Raw genomic sequence first — 19,488 nt, 5'->3', positions numbered from 1 at the left:
AAATGAATGTTGTGTTGTTTTGGACGCTAAGGGAATGTTAATAAAATAATGATATATTTGAAATTCAGATTTGGGATTTACCTTCATAAACTCTGGAGCTCAAAATAATAATAAAATGGGCTTTTTGTGTGCACTGAAATTATGTATTGGGTGGTTTATCTTCACTTTTATAGTTGAATTGTCCATATGAAGTGTTGCCCATTCTCAATTAAGCAGATGCAAGTGTCAGTCACAATGTCTCCTGCAGGTGTCAAATAATATAGGCCCCTCCCTTCTTAATTTGATTCTTTTCATTCTTCAGAGATCATTTGTTAAAATATTTCTCTTTTTCATGATTTATAACTGAAGCATTTGATATGTAGTTTCAGATTTTTTTTATTTTTGCAGTAAACCATCTGCAGTTTTACAAAAAAATTTCTCAGTATAATGCAGGGCATACTGGTTCTAAAAGCCCCCTTAAAGGGATAGTTCGCCCAAAAATGAAAATTACCCCATGATTTACTCACCCTTAAGCCATCCTACGTGTATACACTCTAATAAATGCTGGGTTAAAAAGGGACAAACCCAGCTATTGGGTTGTTTTGACCCAGCGGTTGGGTTCAAAACAAACCAACCTCTGGGTTTGTCCCTTTTTAACCCAGCGCTGGGTTATATTTAACCCAGCATTTTTTTAATTGTATGACATTCTTCTTTCAGACAAATACAATCAGAGTTATATTAAAAAATTGTCCTGGCTAATCCATGCTTTATAATGGGAGTGGATGGTAGCCCAAAATTTGAAGTTGAAAAAATTGCACCCATCCATTATAAAAGAAGTCCACTCGGCTCCGGGGGGTTAATAAAGGCCTTCTGAAGCGATGCGATGCATTTGTGTAAGAAAAATATCCATATATACAACTTTGTAAACCTTAATCTCTAGCTTCCGCTAACTGTCATACGCGCGCGTTCACGAGAAAGTGGCGTCCAGCGGATGACGTAGGCGTAGCATAAGCTCCGGTGAGGATATGCTAGTCTCGCGAGAAACAAGTTTTGTTTACAGCAAAGGAAAACCAGTGTCCTCTTGGTTTATATCCAAGTGGTCACTTGGTTTATAATCCTGTGACATTTTTCTTTACAAATCCTCGTTTTGTCCTACTAATTCGTGACTGGTGTTTTGTTTCGTTCTCTCCTCTGCGCTTCCACGTTCGTCTCTTCCGCATTCGTCACCGCGTTTGCCTACGTGCTACGTCATCCGCTGGACGCCACTCTCTCGCGAATGCGCGTACGACAGTTAGCGGAAGCTAGAGATTAAGGTTTATAAAGTTGTAAATATGGATATTTTTCTTACACAAATGCATCGCATCACTTCAGAAGGCCTTTATTAACCCCCCGGAGTCATGTGGACTTCTTTTACAATGGATGGGTGCAATTTTTTCGACTTCAAATTTTGGACTACCATCCACTCCCATTATAAAGCATGGATTAGCCAGGACAATTTTTTATATAACTCCGATTGGATTCGTCTGAAAGAAAAAAGTCATATACACCTAGGATGGCTTGAGGGTGAGTAAATAACAAGCTAATTTAAATTTTTGGGTGAACTAACCCTTTAAAGAATTTTTTTTAATTATTATTATTATATTTCACTAAATATGTAATGGAGTTTGTTGGCTTTTACTGTTTTGTGAGAAAGTTAAATGAAATTATCTTGTTAGCACCATTGTACCCTTTATGAAATTATTTTGCTAATATCCTAATTTTGCCCATATATGTCCCACAAGGAGTGTGTACAACCATAAGATGGCACTAATGAACCCCTTAGGACAGTGGTTCTCAACCAGGGGGCAAAGATGGCTTAGAATAAGATAAAACAAGCATTAAAATAAGCAAAGACAACTGAAAATCAAGATATTTCTTATCATAATTCACCCCTCAACAACTGTTTTTTTTTCTTAAATAGTGTTCCCACTGTCTTGAAAAGCCTGATTTTAAAAGTGTAGTTTCTAGGTGTGGAAAATTCATGTAAATTTATAAAATGTATATAACTCCATGGGCATTTTTATTAGAATGTTTTTCTAGTAATGCCAAGCTAAAATATTTTTTCAAAAGTTAAAAAAAATTGTATAATTATATAACAATAATTGTTTTAGTTACTTATTTTAATGTATGGACACTCCTATTTTTTGAAAATTCAAAAGAAGATTTTTTTCAAACAAAAATGTACATTACAGCAGATACCAGAGGAAACATCCTGCAAACATAGTTGTGGACATAGGGAGGACTTGGAGTCAAAGGTTTGAGAACCACTGCATTAGGACACAAAAAATGCTATGCCAAAAAAATGTACTGCACCAGTACAAATCACTGGTCATGTGTCCTTCATCGCTATGTTTCCATTGAGGTGAAGGCGCATTAAATTCAATCTTTAGGTTTTTTTTTAATCACTGTTAGATGATCCCTGCTGTTATTTTTAGGCTGACCATCTCCGCAACCATATTTTGCAATTATCCTCATAATGTATGCACGGTCCAGCTGTCCAGAAAGGCTTTGCAGTGTGTGTTGCTGGAATTTGTTGAGATGATCTCAGCCTCCTCCATGTGGCAGGGTCATGAGATCACACAGGCTCTCCTCTTTCCCTGTCCTGTAATGTGGCCTAACAAAGGTTCACTGTAGACTGATTCATTCCATTAGGGTCAAACGAGGGCATTCAGTACGGTACGTCTCACACATGTCTAAACTTCACTGCCACTGAAATATATTACGGTTTAAGTTTAAGTGGTTATGGAGTGCAATAAGCACTGAGAGGTTCAGCTGGACTTTTTCTCTAGTGGAAGTACTATGACTGATTGAACTTTTCCATACTGGCACAAACACATATTAAGGGAATCCTGAGAGCGAAAGTCCATGTTGACCTTTTCCCTTGAGGCATCAGCCTCAGTAACCTGATCCTGTGTCAGATACAAAGCTGCACAAAGAGAGTCCCGCTTATTTCATTAAAACATATCATATTCTCAGTCATTTAGCACTATTATGGCTGATATTTCTACTTTTGTTGCTGCATTGTCAACAGTTTTCATTTAGGAAGAGTATGAAAAAAATTATACTTTGGTCCAACTACTAATTTGTCACAGCCTTTAGTTTTACTTTCTTTAAACATAGGGCAAAATGTTCCTTAATGTAGGTCAATATAATATATATTTACAACTTTTTACAACATAATTTCACCATAAAGCTAAATTTAATTTGTACTTTACAGGAGTAGTATACCCAAAAATTTTAATTAGCTGTATTCACCCTCAGGCCATCCAAAATTTCATCTGAACAAATTTGGAGAAATGTAGCATTACATCATTTCCTCACCAATGGATGCTCTGCAGTGAATGGGTGCCATCAGAATGAGAGTCCAAACAGCTGATAAAAACATCACAACAATCCACAAGTTATCCACACCACTCCAGTCCATCAATTAATGTCTTGTGAAGTAAAACAAAGTTGCATGTTTTTAATAAACAATTCCATCAAGATGTTTTTAACTTCAAACTGTTGCATTTTTGGGTGAAATAGCTATTCCTTTAAGTTAATATTTTGTTTAATTTAAATAATTGCACACATCTGACCTCATCTGAGCCGATTCATCGGCTGGACCGGAAAGATGCTCTCGGGCTGTATATATAAGAGGTATTCAATGCAACTCATGGGGTAACCATGAGAATTTGCTGTTTTATACAAAGCCACCTGTTACATCTGTCCTTTCAGATACCCAGTGTTTTCATATCCATGTTGGACGTTTTCTTTTTAAATATTGTTCTAGGGTCAACTTTGTATTCTTGCTAAATTGTTTTCTGGCTTCAGTTAACCTGATCTTGGAAGCAGGAAGTAATGCCAGACAGTAAGGAGACCACTAGTACCCCAAGGAGAGTGGAAAAACACACTCAGTTGTTTCCCCTTAAGGTAACCCATTCTCCATTCCCGTGGCTTGATATGGAAAGCTCCAGTGATACAGGATGCTGCGTGGGCATTTTTCAATACATTAAAGGGTTAGTTCACCCAAAAATGAAAATTGTGTCATTAATTACTCACCCTCGTGTTGTTCCAAACCCGTAAGACCTTCGTTCATCTTCGGAACACAATTTAAGATATTGTTGATGAAATCTGAGGGCTCTGTGACCCTCCCATAGACAGCAAGGTAACTACCACGTTTAAGGTCCAGAAAAGTACCAAGATGATCGGCAAAGTAGTCTGTGTGACATCAGTGGTTCAACTGCAAAGTTACGAAGCTACGAGAATACTTTTTTGCGCAAAGAAAACAAAAATAACGACTTTATTCCACATTTTCGTCTCTACTGCGTCACTTGTGGATGCGCGTTCACGACAGTACCATGATGCGAGCGTGTGGCGGCACTGACCAAGATCCGGCGTAATAACGTCATCACGCCGGATCTGGGTCATGATACCGTCATGATCCTGTTATTCAATAAACCTCTTCTGACATTTTCATTTTTGGGTGAACTAACCCTTTAAAAATGATTCTGTTGACACCTAAGTGTTGAATCAACAACGGAAAGAACTAATAATTCAAAAAGAAAAGACAAAGTGTGAAAAGGGTACTGAGAAATGCATGGAGCTTCAAAGGAGAGCTCACACTAAATTAGCACACAATGGGATTGATATCAAATGGAATGTAAAAATTCCACTTTCACTCATTTTTGTTTACTGGGCATCTGAAGCATTGAGGTATCAAAATTCAAAGGGCAAATGGGTATTCCTTCTCCCTCTGGAGGTTTTAGTGCAAAGGAATTTGCTCGTCCCTGGATGAAGCTGAGCTGAACATTAAACATGGCAACTCCTGGACATGGCCATAAAAAGTAATAGAAGAAACAGACCTCAGCAAGGTAGTGAGCCATATTTCATTTCTGACATGAAATAACAAATAAGACATAGTGAGTAAATTAGACTGTCAATCAATGTTGAGTCTTTTTTACTGAAGATATTCTTTATTAGACATTTTCTTGTTTGTGGAGAACGTATTAAACATTGTCATTCACTTAAATGCTATTAACATCAGTTAAGAATTGGAGACTGGGTTTGTATTGCGTAAAATATCAAAACCTGTGGAAACAAGAAAGATTTATGTTTATTATGTATGAAAAAAGGGATTGAATAAGCAGATTGGGAGGTTTGCTGTAAAAGGTTTCAAATGGTTCTCCAGAGGATGTACTTGTTTAAACTTGTCTGCATCTTGTCACACAAACACTCATTAACACGGGCATCTATTGTTTTGTGTCTTCAGTAGTTTCTGGTTATTCTTGTTTCGTCTTCTCCATTTCTTTAAAGCGAAGTATACTTTGGGATTAACTGTTAAACATCTAATCAAAATATGTGATTCAATTGCTGCAATAGTTAGAACAGTGCAAAAGATTCATTTAAACCCATGGTTTAGAGACTGATGGCTTACTTGTCCAGACATGTTTGCCAGGCTGTAGTATGATAGTTGATATTTATATGTTATTTGGTGTGGCAGGCATCTGCATCATAAAGGTCTACCGTAACACGCAGCATCCTGGATACCTGCTGTTTTTATAAAAGGAAAGAAAATCAAGAACGGACATTAACCCTATTATGGTTTAAGTGGAACTCAGTAGATGCTCCTGTTATTCAATCAACTGCAAAAACAAAGTCGAAATATAAAAGTAAAGGGAAAATCCCTCTTCAAGCCACTCAGGAGGAATCACCTCTCTAAATACCACACAGTTAATGGCGCATCGGCCAGTCTAGAGGAGATGAGGAGAGGTCATTAACCACTGCTGCTCGATTTATAGGGTAACCCCAAAATAGACCATGTGCTAGTCCTACTGTAAAAAAAAAAAGAAGAAGAAGAAGAAGAAGAAAGAATAGCCTGTCCGAACATACCATCTCATGCCTTTGACACGTTGGTTGTTTTAGATCACCTCTTGGACTTTTGGCAAAATCTGCTCTATCAACATTGTTTAATTATGAGTTTCTCAATTATTAGTTTACAGTAGTGGATTTGATTATATAACTAGCCACATAACTCCCACACTAGATTTAAAAAGCTTAAAAAAGTAACCGATGGAATTAAATGTTGTTTTTAAATGTCCGAGAGAAATAGCAAGTGTTTATTGTCCCTCTTCCTCAACTGGTTTGAAAGCTTGACCTCTTTATTGTACAATTATATGCTTAAAGGAAACACATTTAAAAAGAAAAGTGTTGCAGTAAGGCATGCTGTGAAGAATTTGATGTACAAATGCCATTTGTGCTGCTTTTGTAGGGGAAATAGAAGAAAAGACAGTCTTAAATGTCAGTATAATAAAATGAAATAAAATATTTAAAAGATATTCTGTCCCGTGTTGAAAGTAAGTGCCAATGCTTTGAAAAGCCTAAGCACACCTAAACCAGACATAACTGTTTTATTAAAGGGGTCATATGATGCTATTTTAGATCATTATTTGCTGTTCCTGAAACCACGCCTTCTTTCTTTGCGTGCACATTTGGGCGTTATGCTAATATTTCCACATAGTGACGTAGACATGTGGAGCATGTTCGAACAAGCCGTTTTAGGTAGGTGTGGTTGACTCTTAACTTTTATAAAGAATATCTCTTTAGATTTGAGACTTTAGTCTTTGCATCTTTACAGATCTTCTTTATGCACCAAGAGCTTGTAACACTCCAAAGAGAAAGGAAAACTTGAAATCGCATCATATGACCCCTTTAACTAAAAATTGCTACAATACCCCATGCTGTTTAAGAATTCTATTAGTACAATCAAAAATATGGTGGATTATTAAGGTATAATAAATGCTGGGTTAAAAACAACCCAGTTTGGGTAATTTTTAAATGCACTGCTGGGTAAATACAGGGCAGGACACATGGTTGTTTGCTTATTTTACACAGCAGGGGTTACACGTTTAACCCATATAGCAGCTCATATTCACTGAATGTTGATTAGTGAATTTTACCTCATGGTTAGGCCCCTATTACATTTATTTTTACTTAAAGAAAAATCTGTAAATCGTGACTACAGTGCACTAAGCTATTGAGAGTTACACAAAATTACACTCTAAAAAATGCTGGGTTGTTTCAACCCAATGTTGGGTCAAATATGGACTAACCCAACTGTTGGGTTAAATTTTGGTTACATTTTTAAATTAACTTTTTAACCCAACAGTTGGGTTAGTCCATATTTGACCCAACATTGGGTTGAAACAACCCAGCATTTTTTAGAGTGTACAATACCATCAATAACAATACAATCATAACAATTACAATAACATCTGGCATGAAATCATATGAAAAAAAACAGGTTCGATTTTCTTTTATTGATTGCATTTTGGTATTTATAAGTCAAGACAAATTCATTAAAATCATTAAAATAAAAATATGTTAAAACAAACCAACAACATTTAAATGTAACAACATTAGATGTAAGATTAAACCCTAATGTACACAACTGATGAGAAACACAACAAAAAGAAGAAACATGTTATTTCAACAAAAAAAACATCAAATATGAAGTATCATGCAGGGAATTCTGGGAGTGTCAATTTATGTTTTTTCACTGTAAATTATGCAATGAATTTTTCTTTTTCACTTCCAAAAACCGTATTTTTAACAGTATTTTACTGTAAAATTACATTAAATGTAATTACATTTATTCACCGTATATAGTATGGAAACTTACTGTTAACCAGCTAACAGGTTTTTACTGTAGCATTTTTACAGTCTTTTACTGTTAAAATCACAATCATTTTTTACAGTGCGTCTGTCTGTCTCTCTATCTGTCTGTCTTGCAAATATATTCCATTACCGTACTGTGCTAAAGTCTGAACCAGTGTATCGGATTTAATGTATATTTCTTGTTAGATAAAATACCATTGCCTTTTCAAGTTGCAGAGGAAAAACTCCCTCAGGACATGTGAATAAACTTATACTGAAATATAAAAGTTTATAATCACCTTTCTAACTCTAAAGAATCTAAAATGCATCATCTATAAGGTTTGAAGAGCAGGACAGGTTGGCATAAATTATGATTATTACCCTGTGGGGGGGATTCTTCACATGTATTCATAGGGTTAGACAACTTTTCTAAAAGAATAACCCTTTGAAGAACCGAGGAGGAAAGGTCTTGTTAAAGTGTTAATGACTTTAACTATATTGTTTCGATAAGCTTTTGTATGTTGTCTGTTGAAGAACACTTTGACATCTTTCAGTCAGTACTATCCATCAGCTTTGTAGCTTGTAAGGTTATAATTTTACATAATGGACACACTTTTCTTTTGTATCTAGCAGCTATATAATGGAACAGTGAGCAGGGTATTTGAGTTCAAGTTGACAGTAGATATAGAAGAACGTTGTGCAGTAATGGTTACCATATGTTTCTTGGTAATTGGCTTCAGTCTTCGTGGGGTTAAATTGCCTAACATCCTGAACAGTGCATGAATGCAAGGCTGACAAATCTTGAGTGCCTTTCTGTCTGAAAACTCTTCAGTGCACTAAGACCTGGATCATAATTACAACTTGTAGCAGTACTGTTTGATTGACGTCCACTTGATGTTCCCACAGGAGGAAACGGTGTTATTGGTTACATGAACATTCCACAGACAGATATATTAGAGTTCAGGAGGAACAGCATATCCAGTGTCTGCAATACAGAAATCCAACTTTAAAAGAGAAATAAAATCACTGATTTAATGGGAGGGTGTTAAAGAAGCTGATGTTTTGGCACAGTACAACCCATGGTGGATGCTTATTATGGAATGGAGTCTGGAATGTTTATTGGCGTCTAGATTTGGAGACATTATGTAACAGATTAATGTTGCTTACATAAGGTACACCATCAAGTTTTGGGGGTTGTTTAGTGTGAAGACGTTTTTGAATATCCCAGTGTATTCTAATTAGAGATGATACTTTGTGATACTATATTTAATGCATATTTTCACCGCCGTTCAAAAGATTAAAAATAGACAGCATAAACAGTAAAATTATGAAATATTATTACAATTTAAAATAACAGTTTTCTATGTGAATGTATTTTAAAGTGTAATTAATTCCTGTGATGCAAAGCTGAATTTTCAGCCAGTCTTCAGTGTCACATGATCCTTCATAAATCATTCTAATATGCTGATTTGCTGCTCAAAAAACATTTCTTACTATTATCAATGTTGGAAACAGTTGTGCTGCAATGTATTTTTTCTGGAAATGGTGAAAATTTTCTTTTTTTCTTTTATAAAATTGTATGTACGCTCACTTTTAATCAATTTAATGCATACTTGCTGAATAAAAGTATAAGTTTCTTCCAAAAAAAAAGTCTGACCCCAAACTTTTGAATAGTAGTGTACATAAAAAAAATTCAACGTTGTGGGAGAGTGATAGTTTTTATTTTTATTATTACTAATTGGTTCTGCCTGTTATTAGTCGTACATTTTATTATGTTTTCTTAATTCAAATGTATAAAAGCTGTCTGTTTGGCAGCTCTGATCAAGAACAAGTTTTGAAATTGCACAGCAAAAGAGAAGGACTTGTTTTATTCATCTTCCCATTTTAAACAAAGTTTCTTTCATTACTGAAAGCAAGAAGGAAGTCAGAGTTGCTGTGGGTGCTTGGATGCTTTTAGGAAATGACTTCAGTTGGGACTCCTGAAAATCTTATACCCCCCGTACACACATAAATGATTGAGGATAGTTCTCAAGGAGTTTTCCATTCGCTCTGAAGTCTGTGAGAAAACAAATGTTGAGTCTTGCGGTGAAAGGATGTACCTTACTCAGGAAAGCATAAGGTTGGGTTCTGTGACACTGACGTTAACTTGATTCACAGAGTTTCTTTGGGGTTTCGAAGTTCGGGGTTGAAGGAACTTTGTGGGAACAATTGCACTCTTTGTATAGTTGGTTCATAAAGGTCAGTGCTGTGGAACAGGATGTTTTCAGGTCAGTTGAGACCAATTTTTTTTTACAAATTACTCCCTAGTGCTCTCTTTTTGCTAGCCACCTTGTTCAGGCACTTTATTTTCACAGAAACATTTTTTTGCTGAATATCAGTGATTGTAATGGTTATATTGATATATAATGGTGATAATATGATTGGATGATTTCAGCAAACCTTTAAAATATTATAACCATTTATGCCTTGTCTTCTGCTTTTTCCAGTTTAAGAATAAGTTGTCTGAAAACTTATATTGCTACTTCTGATATAAGGAAGTGAGTTTTGTGACGTTTTAGAAGATGCAAAATGATGCATCAGCCATACGCTAAATATATATATATATTTCAACATAATACAACTTTCACAATACTTCTTGGAACCTCTTGTCTCACCCCTTGAAAGTGCACAATATGTAACTTATAGCTGCTTATTTTGTCAGAAATCCATCTTTGCTTATGTTGGCAGAGGACAAACAGAAGTTGAGTTACCATCTGTTTTGATAATCAGTTCAATCTGCTTTCTTCTTCCGTGTGTTTTACAAGTCTGTCCCATGCCTGAATGTTGGGATTGTTGCCTTTGTTTAGATTTGCCTTCTAGTTTTCCACTCTATCACAGTCTAAGATGCTGTGGGTTACTCAAGCTAGTGTGCTAACAATATGTTGAGATTGGTATGTCAACAACCTTTAAAAAATATAACTCAAATTCCTCCGTCTCTAAATGCATGTGCCATGGAATATATCATCAAAGTATCCTCAAGTGTTCTTCGCTAAAATATCTTATCTCAAACAGTCATGATATGGGAAAAAAATTATTATGCAATAGCAAATTCTTATGTTGCATAAGTATATAGTTAAAATAAGCAAGTCTGCAGACAAGTAATGGCTTCAAAATGGATTTAGTAGTCATTATTTAAGCGCTGTATCACTGTAAAACCCTATTTTACCCTCATGAAATAATGCAACATTTATTTCTTGGAAAAACAAACCTTTTTAGTAGCGATTTAGTGGTAGTGAACTGGTAAATGATTATGCATATAAATATTAACTGCATTAGTAAGAGATCATAACATTTTTTTTTTTTTTAAGGAAAAGTCTAAGGAAAGCTCTATGTCAGTCTTCAGTATCCCAATTATTGCACCTTTCCATGGTGGTTCCAAGGAATTTCCCATTATTTTTATTGGCAGGACTGCTGGTGTTAGAGTTCCCTCTCAGGAGTTTCCCTGGCTCATAACGTACCTCTTGATTCTTCTGCTACCAAAGGAAATTAGATTTTATAACCCTCTAAGACCAACTCGAGCACAGACCTTATTTATTATGGAAATATCTGGCACGAAATAAAAAAAGAAGTACAGTATAGCTTAAGCCATGCACTTTAAAACGCATCGAGGAGTGTGTTGGTTGTTGCAGTCCTTCAGCCCTCGCAATAATAAAGAAAGAAATATAGATCTGATTTCCTGCAGAAGTTCCTGAAGAACTCCCATCTGTACAGAATCTTCTACAAAATCCAAAGAAGTGATGTTTTTGATCATTTCTTTGTAGGGTGGTCAGCTATGAGTGCTGTCCTGGCTATGAGAAGGTGATTGGAGAAAAAGGCTGTCCAGCAGGTACGTAATTATAAATTGTGTGCATGAAAAGAGGTTTGTTATGATGATATAACAATAAAAAATGGATTTATTTTTCAAAGCTCTACCTCTGGTGAACATCTATAAAACCCTGGGTGTGGTTGGAGCCACTACTACCAAGATGTACTCTGAAAGGGCAAATTTGCAGGAGGAGATCGAAGGTCCCGGCAGCTTCACATTCTTTGCTCCAAGCAATGAGGCTTGGGCTGCACTTTCCACTGTGAGTTCCCACTAGTGCATCTCCATAGATCATGTAGAAGAAATAAAGAGTTTCCTGTCATTTTAGGCAAAGCAGAGTTCCCAAAAACCATTATAACTGGAAAAACAGCAAAAATATCAAGATAAGCTCAATGTCATTTCAAAATGTGCTGTAGGAAATTCTGGATGCCCTGGTGAGCAACGTCAACATTGAGCTCCTCAACGCTCTGCACTACCACATGATCTACAAACGCTTGACTTCTGACGATCTTAAGCATGGCACTTCATTCCCCTCCATGTATCAGGACTTTGATGTTCACATCCACCATTATTCTAATGGAGTAAGTCTAGTCTTTACAAAGTCTTGTTTAGATTTTCTCACTGGAAATATGTTGTTTACTTTCTCTATGGTTAGTTAACAGCTGTTAAGAATTGTCTACTGGTTTTTATTCCAAATGGTTTGCTGTGAGGTTTTGTGTACATTACCAATCTGAATATGTTTTGTCGCAGATTGTGACCGTGAACTGTGCAAGGCTTGTGAAGACAGACCAGCATGCCACCAATGGAATTGTGCATGTTGTTGATAGAGTCATCACCGCCATTACCAATAATGTCAACTCTTTGATTGACACCGATGATGACCTGGACACTCTACGGGTAGATCTTATATCGTTATTGAGGGAATTTGCTGGTTCAGTAGTATTTGTGCAGTATGAACAGTGCAAAGTCCATTGAATGCCATTTCTTCCTTTTCATTTAGACTGCAGTTGCTGCCGCTGGTCTCACCAGTCTTCTGGAGAACGAGGGTTCCTACACTATCTTTGCTCCAACCAATGAAGCCTTTGAGAAGATCCCTCCAGAAACACTGACCAGAATTTTGGGAGACCCGGTTTCTCTCAAAGGTACTTTTGCTCTTCTTTAGCATGAAGCATTTTTTTCAATTTACTTCCACAATGCAATGCATTTCTGAGTTAAACTGGATATTCGATGAGAAAAAATTGTGTGTGGGACTTAATTTTGTCCATTGGGAATTGATTGGATTGTGAAAAGTAGGTGTTTGTGCATAGCAGAATGGAGCCAGGTGGTTGGAGGAAGCCGTTGAAAAGTAAGAGGGATTTGTTCATAATGTCAGCCAAGCCGGAAAAATGTTTCAGAATCCAAGCAAGCTATTCAATTTTGCTTAATTATGAAGACAGACGTTTTTTTTGGAATAACGGGCACTTGTGAATCGTGCATAATAAGAGCAGAAACATGCAGGTAAAATTAGATTTCATGTTGGGTTTGAGTTCATGTAATGCTGCAAAGATGTTTTAATTTTTGTTGTCACTTGGTCATCATATTTTGGTCTCGATCCTCTTTAGATCTGCTGAATTACCACATTCTGAAGAACCTGCACTGCTCTGAGTCCATTGTGGCTGGAACACCTCTGGAGACCCTGCAGGGCACTGTGCTGGAAGTCGGCTGCGATGGCGAAGAGATGACCATCAACGGCAAAGCCATCGTCACACAGAGAGATAAGCTTGGAACCAATGGAGTCATTCACTACGTCAATGAACTCCTCATACCTGACTCAGGTTTGACCTTTAGGAGATCTTAGGGCCTGATTTACTAAACAGGGCAAATTAGCATAAGAGCGCCAATGGGAGTGGAAAGTTTTATGGCTGATCTACTAACAATGCGCACATTAAAGAACACAAACACAGCCAGATCATTTCCATAATGACCAACGCAGTCTACTAAGACCAGCACAAACTAAGACAAGCTTTAAATTATGGCACAAATACCAGTAAATTGACTAGCACAAATCTTAGTAAATCATGTTGCGTGATTCATTTAGATACTCTCTTCCCAGAAATTTAGAGTCTGGAAGGGACACTCCTACAAATGCATATGCAATAAGTCAGCCAAAAAATAACTGTGTCCATGCCCTTTCAACACTAATTTTTCACGGTGTGCCTTTAGTAAGTCCTGACAATAGTTTTTTAATGCCAAAAGAGGGTTTGCGTTGACGGAAACTGTTAGTAAATCTGGGCTAAATGTCAAGATACTAGTTTTTTCATCAATAAAAAAATAAATAAAAAATGCAATTCATACATACAATGATTTGATGACAGATATTCTATTATATTTTTATATATATATTTAATTTCTGAATTAATTCATACTGATATTTCTTTGTGGGCATAAAATCAGATAATTGGACCTATTTATTATTTTATAATGATTTATAATAATGCAAAAAAAGCATAATGATATTTATGAATTAGCAATACGTGATATTTGTACATTTAAATATTTAAATTTCAGGTTTTGCTGAAAATGGAATTAATGTTTATATTAATATTAATATCAACTAAATAATAATATATTAATTACACAATTTTAATGCACTCAGCGGAGGCAACAGCTTTGCGTTGGGTGGTTCTTTGCCTTCAAGTCATGCATTAAAATAGTTTAATGCACAGCTAGTAGTGCATTATCCCTTATATAGAATTATATATTTGTAATTGACATTTTAACTATAACATTTTTAATGCTTTACTGTGTTTTTTTTTTTTAGCCAAGACCCTCCTGGAGCTTGCAGAGGGATCAGTTGTTACAGCCTCCAAGCTTTTTAAAGATGCCGGTCTTACAGATCATCTCATTGGCTCTGAGGCTGTGACTTTATTAGCTCCACTGAACGATGCTTTTAAAGGTTGGATCACTCCATTTTCATTAAGCTACTGCAGCAATTGAGCCTTAAGAAACTCTGAAATAACTGTAATTGTGTAATTTGCGTGCAGACAAGAGTTTGGCCATGACACCAGACATGAAGAAACTGCTGAGAAACCACATTCTCAAGGAGAAGTTTTCCTCCAAGAACCTTTATCATGGGCAAGAGCTGGAGACCCTTGGTGGATTAAAACTTAGAGTCTTTGTGTTCAGAAATGTAAGTCTTGAATTATACATATGGGAATAATTAAACTCAAACTCAAGTCCCAGCAGCTATTTTTAAATGAAACATTGATATTTACACTTTAAATCTGGGTCGTGATTTAGATCGGAAGTCGTGGCCTAATGGTTAGAGAGTCGGACTCGTAACCCAAAGGTTGCAGGTTCGAGTCTCGTACCGGCAGGGATTGTAGGTGGGGGAGTGAATGTACAGCGCTCTCTCCCACCTTCAATACCACGACTGAGGTGCCCTTGAGCAAGGCACCAAACCCTCAACTGCTTTCTGGGCGCCGCAGCAAAAATGGCATGAATGCACCCCTACTGCTCCAGGTGTGTGTGTTCACTGCTGTGTGTGTGCACTTTGGATGGGTTAAATGCAGAGCACTAATTCCAAGTATGGGTCACCATACTTGGCCAGCCACATGTCACGTCACTTTCACTTTATACTGAACAAAATCCTATAACAGCAGATCAATACTTTTCTGGCAGCAAGGCTGGTATAGTTCAGTTTGCGCTCTCACATTCTGCTTTGTAATGGAATTCACAGACCACCGGAAACCTCTCCTTTGGATCACCTTAACGTTTTCCACAGTCCACTTCATGCATCGTCTGTCTTGTGAGAAAAGAGAGCTTTGAAACAAATGTGCTGATCTGTATAACCAATAACCTTAACCGTTTCACTTTGCAGAGCCTGTGCATTGAGAACGCCTGCATTGCTGCACATGACAAAAATGGCCGCTTTGCAAATATGTTCATCGTTGACAAGCTCTTGACACCCCCCATGGGAACTGTCATGGACGTCCTGAAGGCAGATGATCGTTTCAGGTAAGCACAGTGACGATAATCCTCACAGTGATGTCTTAAAGGGATAGTTAAATCAATTCTGGCTTCATTTTTTTCACCCTAATGTCATTCCAGACCAGTTTGAGTTTCTATTGTATATTCAATAGGACACAAGAATATCTTGAATTTGAATCAAATATGGCCCCACTGTTGTGAATGACATTTGGTCAGAAGACAGATGCACACCAAAGCTATTGTGTGGTATAGTCTACTTTTATGATGTTTTCACAGTGCTTTTTGGAGCTTGACAGCCCAAATGCCATTTGCTTTTCATTATATGGAAACGAGGGGGAAAAAAGTCAATTCATCTTTTGTATTCTACACATAAAGTCATAAAGGTATGGAACAGTGTTATTCTAATATCACTGAGATTCTATTATAGTTTGTAATAATATTTTGAATTAGTTTTTTCAGTTTTTTTTCAGTTTTTATTTAATTTTAGTTATATTTTACTAATTTTGTTGTGTATTTTTGCCGTTTTTGTATTTTTTTAAATGTCTGTATATTTTTTTATACATTTTTATATTGTAGTAATTTTGAATACAAGTTAAACTAAATTAAAATGTATTTAATTTCAGTTTAATATATACTATTATTATATATATATATATATCAAGTAAAGATAAAAATGTTTTTATGGTTTTAGTTTTAGTTATTAAAAACCCTGGTTTGGAATGACATGAGGTTGAGCAAATGATGACAGGAATTTTAATTTACTGACTATTTAAGCCATTCTAGAGGTATTTGAGAGTACAAAAGATTTAACCTCACATCAGTGGTGATTTAACCAGAATGCTCTATAAAAACCTAGAAGAAAAATGTTTCCACCATAAAGGGCGTAATTGTTTTCACAGTTTTATTGAAAGGGAATTTGCAGCTGCCGTTTCTCACCCACATTCAGAGACCTCAGTGTCAGTCTCTCGAAACGTTTTTTGTAATGATCATACTTGCATGTTTAAACTTGTGGCTGTAATTTCTTCAGATTTCTGATGACCCGGGTGGAATTTGAGCTGTCAGTCTAACTGTCTTCACTCGCCTAAAGATATGCTCCTAATAATGTGCATTGATGAACTCTCATCCGTACAGCACTTTGGTTGGCGCCATTCAGAGAGCAGGCCTGACCGAGCTCCTGAACGAAAAAGGGGCCTACACCTTCTTCGCCCCCACCAATGCTGCCTTCAGTGCAATGTCCCCCGCCGACCTCAACAAACTCATGAGTAATGTCCCCTGTGTCACCATATGTGTTAGAAAAGCAGATGTTCAGTGCATGATTACACACTAACTGGTCCGATTTGTTGCTATGAGAATTCTGTAATCAGTCTAAGTGTATTTAGATGTGCAGAATATACCTGCATCTGTTGTTTCCTTTCTATTTTGTACATAGGAGACCCCAAGGAGCTGGCAAACCTTCTGAGATACCACATTGGTGAAGAGTTCCTGGTCAGCAGCGCTGTGACCTCACATACCAGAATGAAGCCCCTGACAGGAGATAAACTGGAGTTAGGCGCTGTATGTACTCACTTATTGAGTCAAGAAATTATTTTTGGATTCTGTATCTGTAATAGAAGTGCAATCTAGGCCAACATATTAATACACTGACGTTCAAAATCTGGGGTTGGTACGCTTTTGAAAGAAGTCTGCATTTATTTGACCTTTAAATAGAGTAAAATCAGTAATATTGTGAAATATTATTACATTATAACATAACTGGTTTTAAAATTAATCATTTAATTTATTCCAGAATTTTCAGCATCATTACTCCAGTATTCCGTGTCTCATTTATTTTTCATTTTCAATGTTGAAAACAGTTGTGCTGCTTAATATTTATGTGTTTTTTCAGGATTCTTTAATCAATGGAAAGTTTAAAAGATCAGTATTTATTTAAAATGAAAACAGTTTGTAACATAAATTATATATATGTCTTTACTGTCACTATGAATAGCATTCATTTGTCTTTTTTTAATTATACTGACCCCAAACATTTGATTTATATTCTCAGTTCACCAGTATTCTTATTCATCTTTACTCTTACTTATAATACAAGGATACTACTACTACTACTACAACTACTCACTCTCGTGTAATTACAAATATATGTGCTGTCATTCTGCAGAACACACACGCAAAAAATCATTTATATAGAAACTTCACATAGAAGATTTGTCACCCTTAACTGTCGTTCACATTTTTCAAAATTCATCTTTTGTGTTCCATAGAAAAAATTACATTTTAAATGACGTGTGAATAAATTATGTCAGAATATTCATTTACGGGTAAAATCTTTCTTTAATCCGATTTCATCTGATAATTCTTACATTTCATTCTGATTTTTATCCCTTTCAGCTTAACTCCACTGTATACGTGAACAGGCGTGAACATACGTGCCTGTTGTCGAGGCTGATCTGATGGCTACCAATGGAGTCGTACATGCTGTTGATGTAATCGTAAAACCAATGCGTAAGCCATAAACCAGACATTCTTAAACGTTATGATAAAAGCAATATCTTATTTCAGAGCTTCATAACCGTGTGACGTGCCACTTTGTTTTAGCTCCTAAAATTGTGAGTGATGAGGCTGAAGGCTCAACAATCAGACGCACCTCTGCTGTGAGGGTTAGTACATCAGAAATTATTATTTAACAGTAGGTCAGTGCTTATATTTAATTGCTTTGCTAAATTTTTATACATATTTTTTTGTGTGCTTGAAATGCCTAAATAAATGAAATATATCTTCTTCTCAATTTTTCATCCCAGGCTGGGTCTCAAGTTCTGAAAAATGGTTTGTATGCATTGCTTACTAACTTTTTTTCCACATAAATGCAATTAATAAAGAGTCTCAGATATATTTCATAATTTGCATGTGATTGTATTGAAATAATGAAAACAAAATGTAAAAAATAAATATATATAAATGAATCGTAATATATTTCTTGCTACATTACAGATGATCTCTTCCAGAAGGTCCTGAGAAGCCAGAGCAGCAGATCAATGTCTCGTGTCTAGTAAACATAGCTCTACAAAGTAAAACTGTAGTTCATTTTAACCTCCACCACTTCTAAAGGATGGAAACACACAGTGGTGGGATAATTAAAGGCTGAGAAAATCCAGGCAACAAAATACATAATGCTGAAAATGGAAAACAGTTCAGCATTGCAAGATTGTGACTTTTTTCATGTGCCAAAGGCCCTTGGATGAAGAGCGGTGATTTCTAAATATCACAAATTGATGACAGCAAAGTTATGGCACTTCATATGTTTTGGATATTCATTCGACTTCCGTTTTGGAATTTCAGTCTGAATTATTTGAGTCAAATGTTGGTTCAACACATTTTTTGTTAACATTTTGTATTTCTTTTTATTGTTTTTGTAATGATTTGGTTGTTGCATTTGATATACCTGTAGCATGTTTGCATGGTTTAAGCTGGAACAAATGCTATTTGGGCACAAAAAAAAACACACAGACCAAATGTATGTCTTCGTTTCCCATGGTGTATAATGTAAACTTGTGCAGATTATTTGTTATGTTACACCAAAGATGTTTTGTGAAGAACCAAAGATCACTGTCTGCATATTTTAAAATAAAATGACCATTTTGTAGCCACAGAGTTATAGTTTACATATAACTAGCCAGTGCCCTTGAATGTAGTTTGCTCTGTCTGTTACAAGCCAATTTGTCAGTTCACTGAGCTGAATTCACAATGTGGTGGATTGTCATAATGTGGTGATTAATGTGTGGCAATTAAATGTCTCACTCAGATGATAATTTAAAAGTCTGCTTGTTCTCATTATTCATGACTAAATAACTTCTCCACGTGCCCTGTTGCTTGCTTGAAGTCTCTCTGCAATCACTAATTTAATCCTTTTAAACTCATCTTTGATAAAATGACATTTAAATGTTTTTTCCGTGAAAATAATTTATTCATGCCTTAAAGGGGTCATAGGATGCTACATGTACTTTTACAAGTTGTTTGAACTGAAATGT

General features: G+C 36.0%; 1 protein-coding gene across 1 annotated transcript; it reads left to right on the top strand.

Annotated features, from left to right (window-relative positions):
* Positions 1 to 4,815: 4,815 nt before the first annotated feature.
* Positions 4,816 to 19,269, top strand: LOC107563602 (transforming growth factor-beta-induced protein ig-h3-like). The gene is given in 17 exon segments (XM_016248507.1): positions 4,816 to 4,844; positions 11,454 to 11,518; positions 11,599 to 11,756; positions 11,911 to 12,075; positions 12,245 to 12,391; positions 12,495 to 12,636; positions 13,096 to 13,308; positions 14,295 to 14,429; positions 14,518 to 14,663; positions 15,354 to 15,490; positions 16,595 to 16,725; positions 16,893 to 17,017; positions 17,852 to 17,887; positions 17,890 to 17,965; positions 18,059 to 18,120; positions 18,262 to 18,286; positions 18,452 to 19,269. Coding segments are annotated over 17 exon segments (1,851 nt in total). The 3' UTR covers positions 18,511 to 19,269.
* Positions 19,270 to 19,488: the final 219 nt, after the last annotated feature.

The sequence above is a fragment of the Sinocyclocheilus grahami genome, unplaced genomic scaffold, assembly GCF_001515645.1.
Source record: "Sinocyclocheilus grahami isolate Dianchi unplaced genomic scaffold, SAMN03320097.WGS_v1.1 scaffold880.1, whole genome shotgun sequence".
Lineage (NCBI taxonomy): Eukaryota > Metazoa > Chordata > Actinopteri > Cypriniformes > Cyprinidae > Sinocyclocheilus > Sinocyclocheilus grahami.
This window is presented reverse-complemented; position numbering and strand designations above follow the sequence as displayed.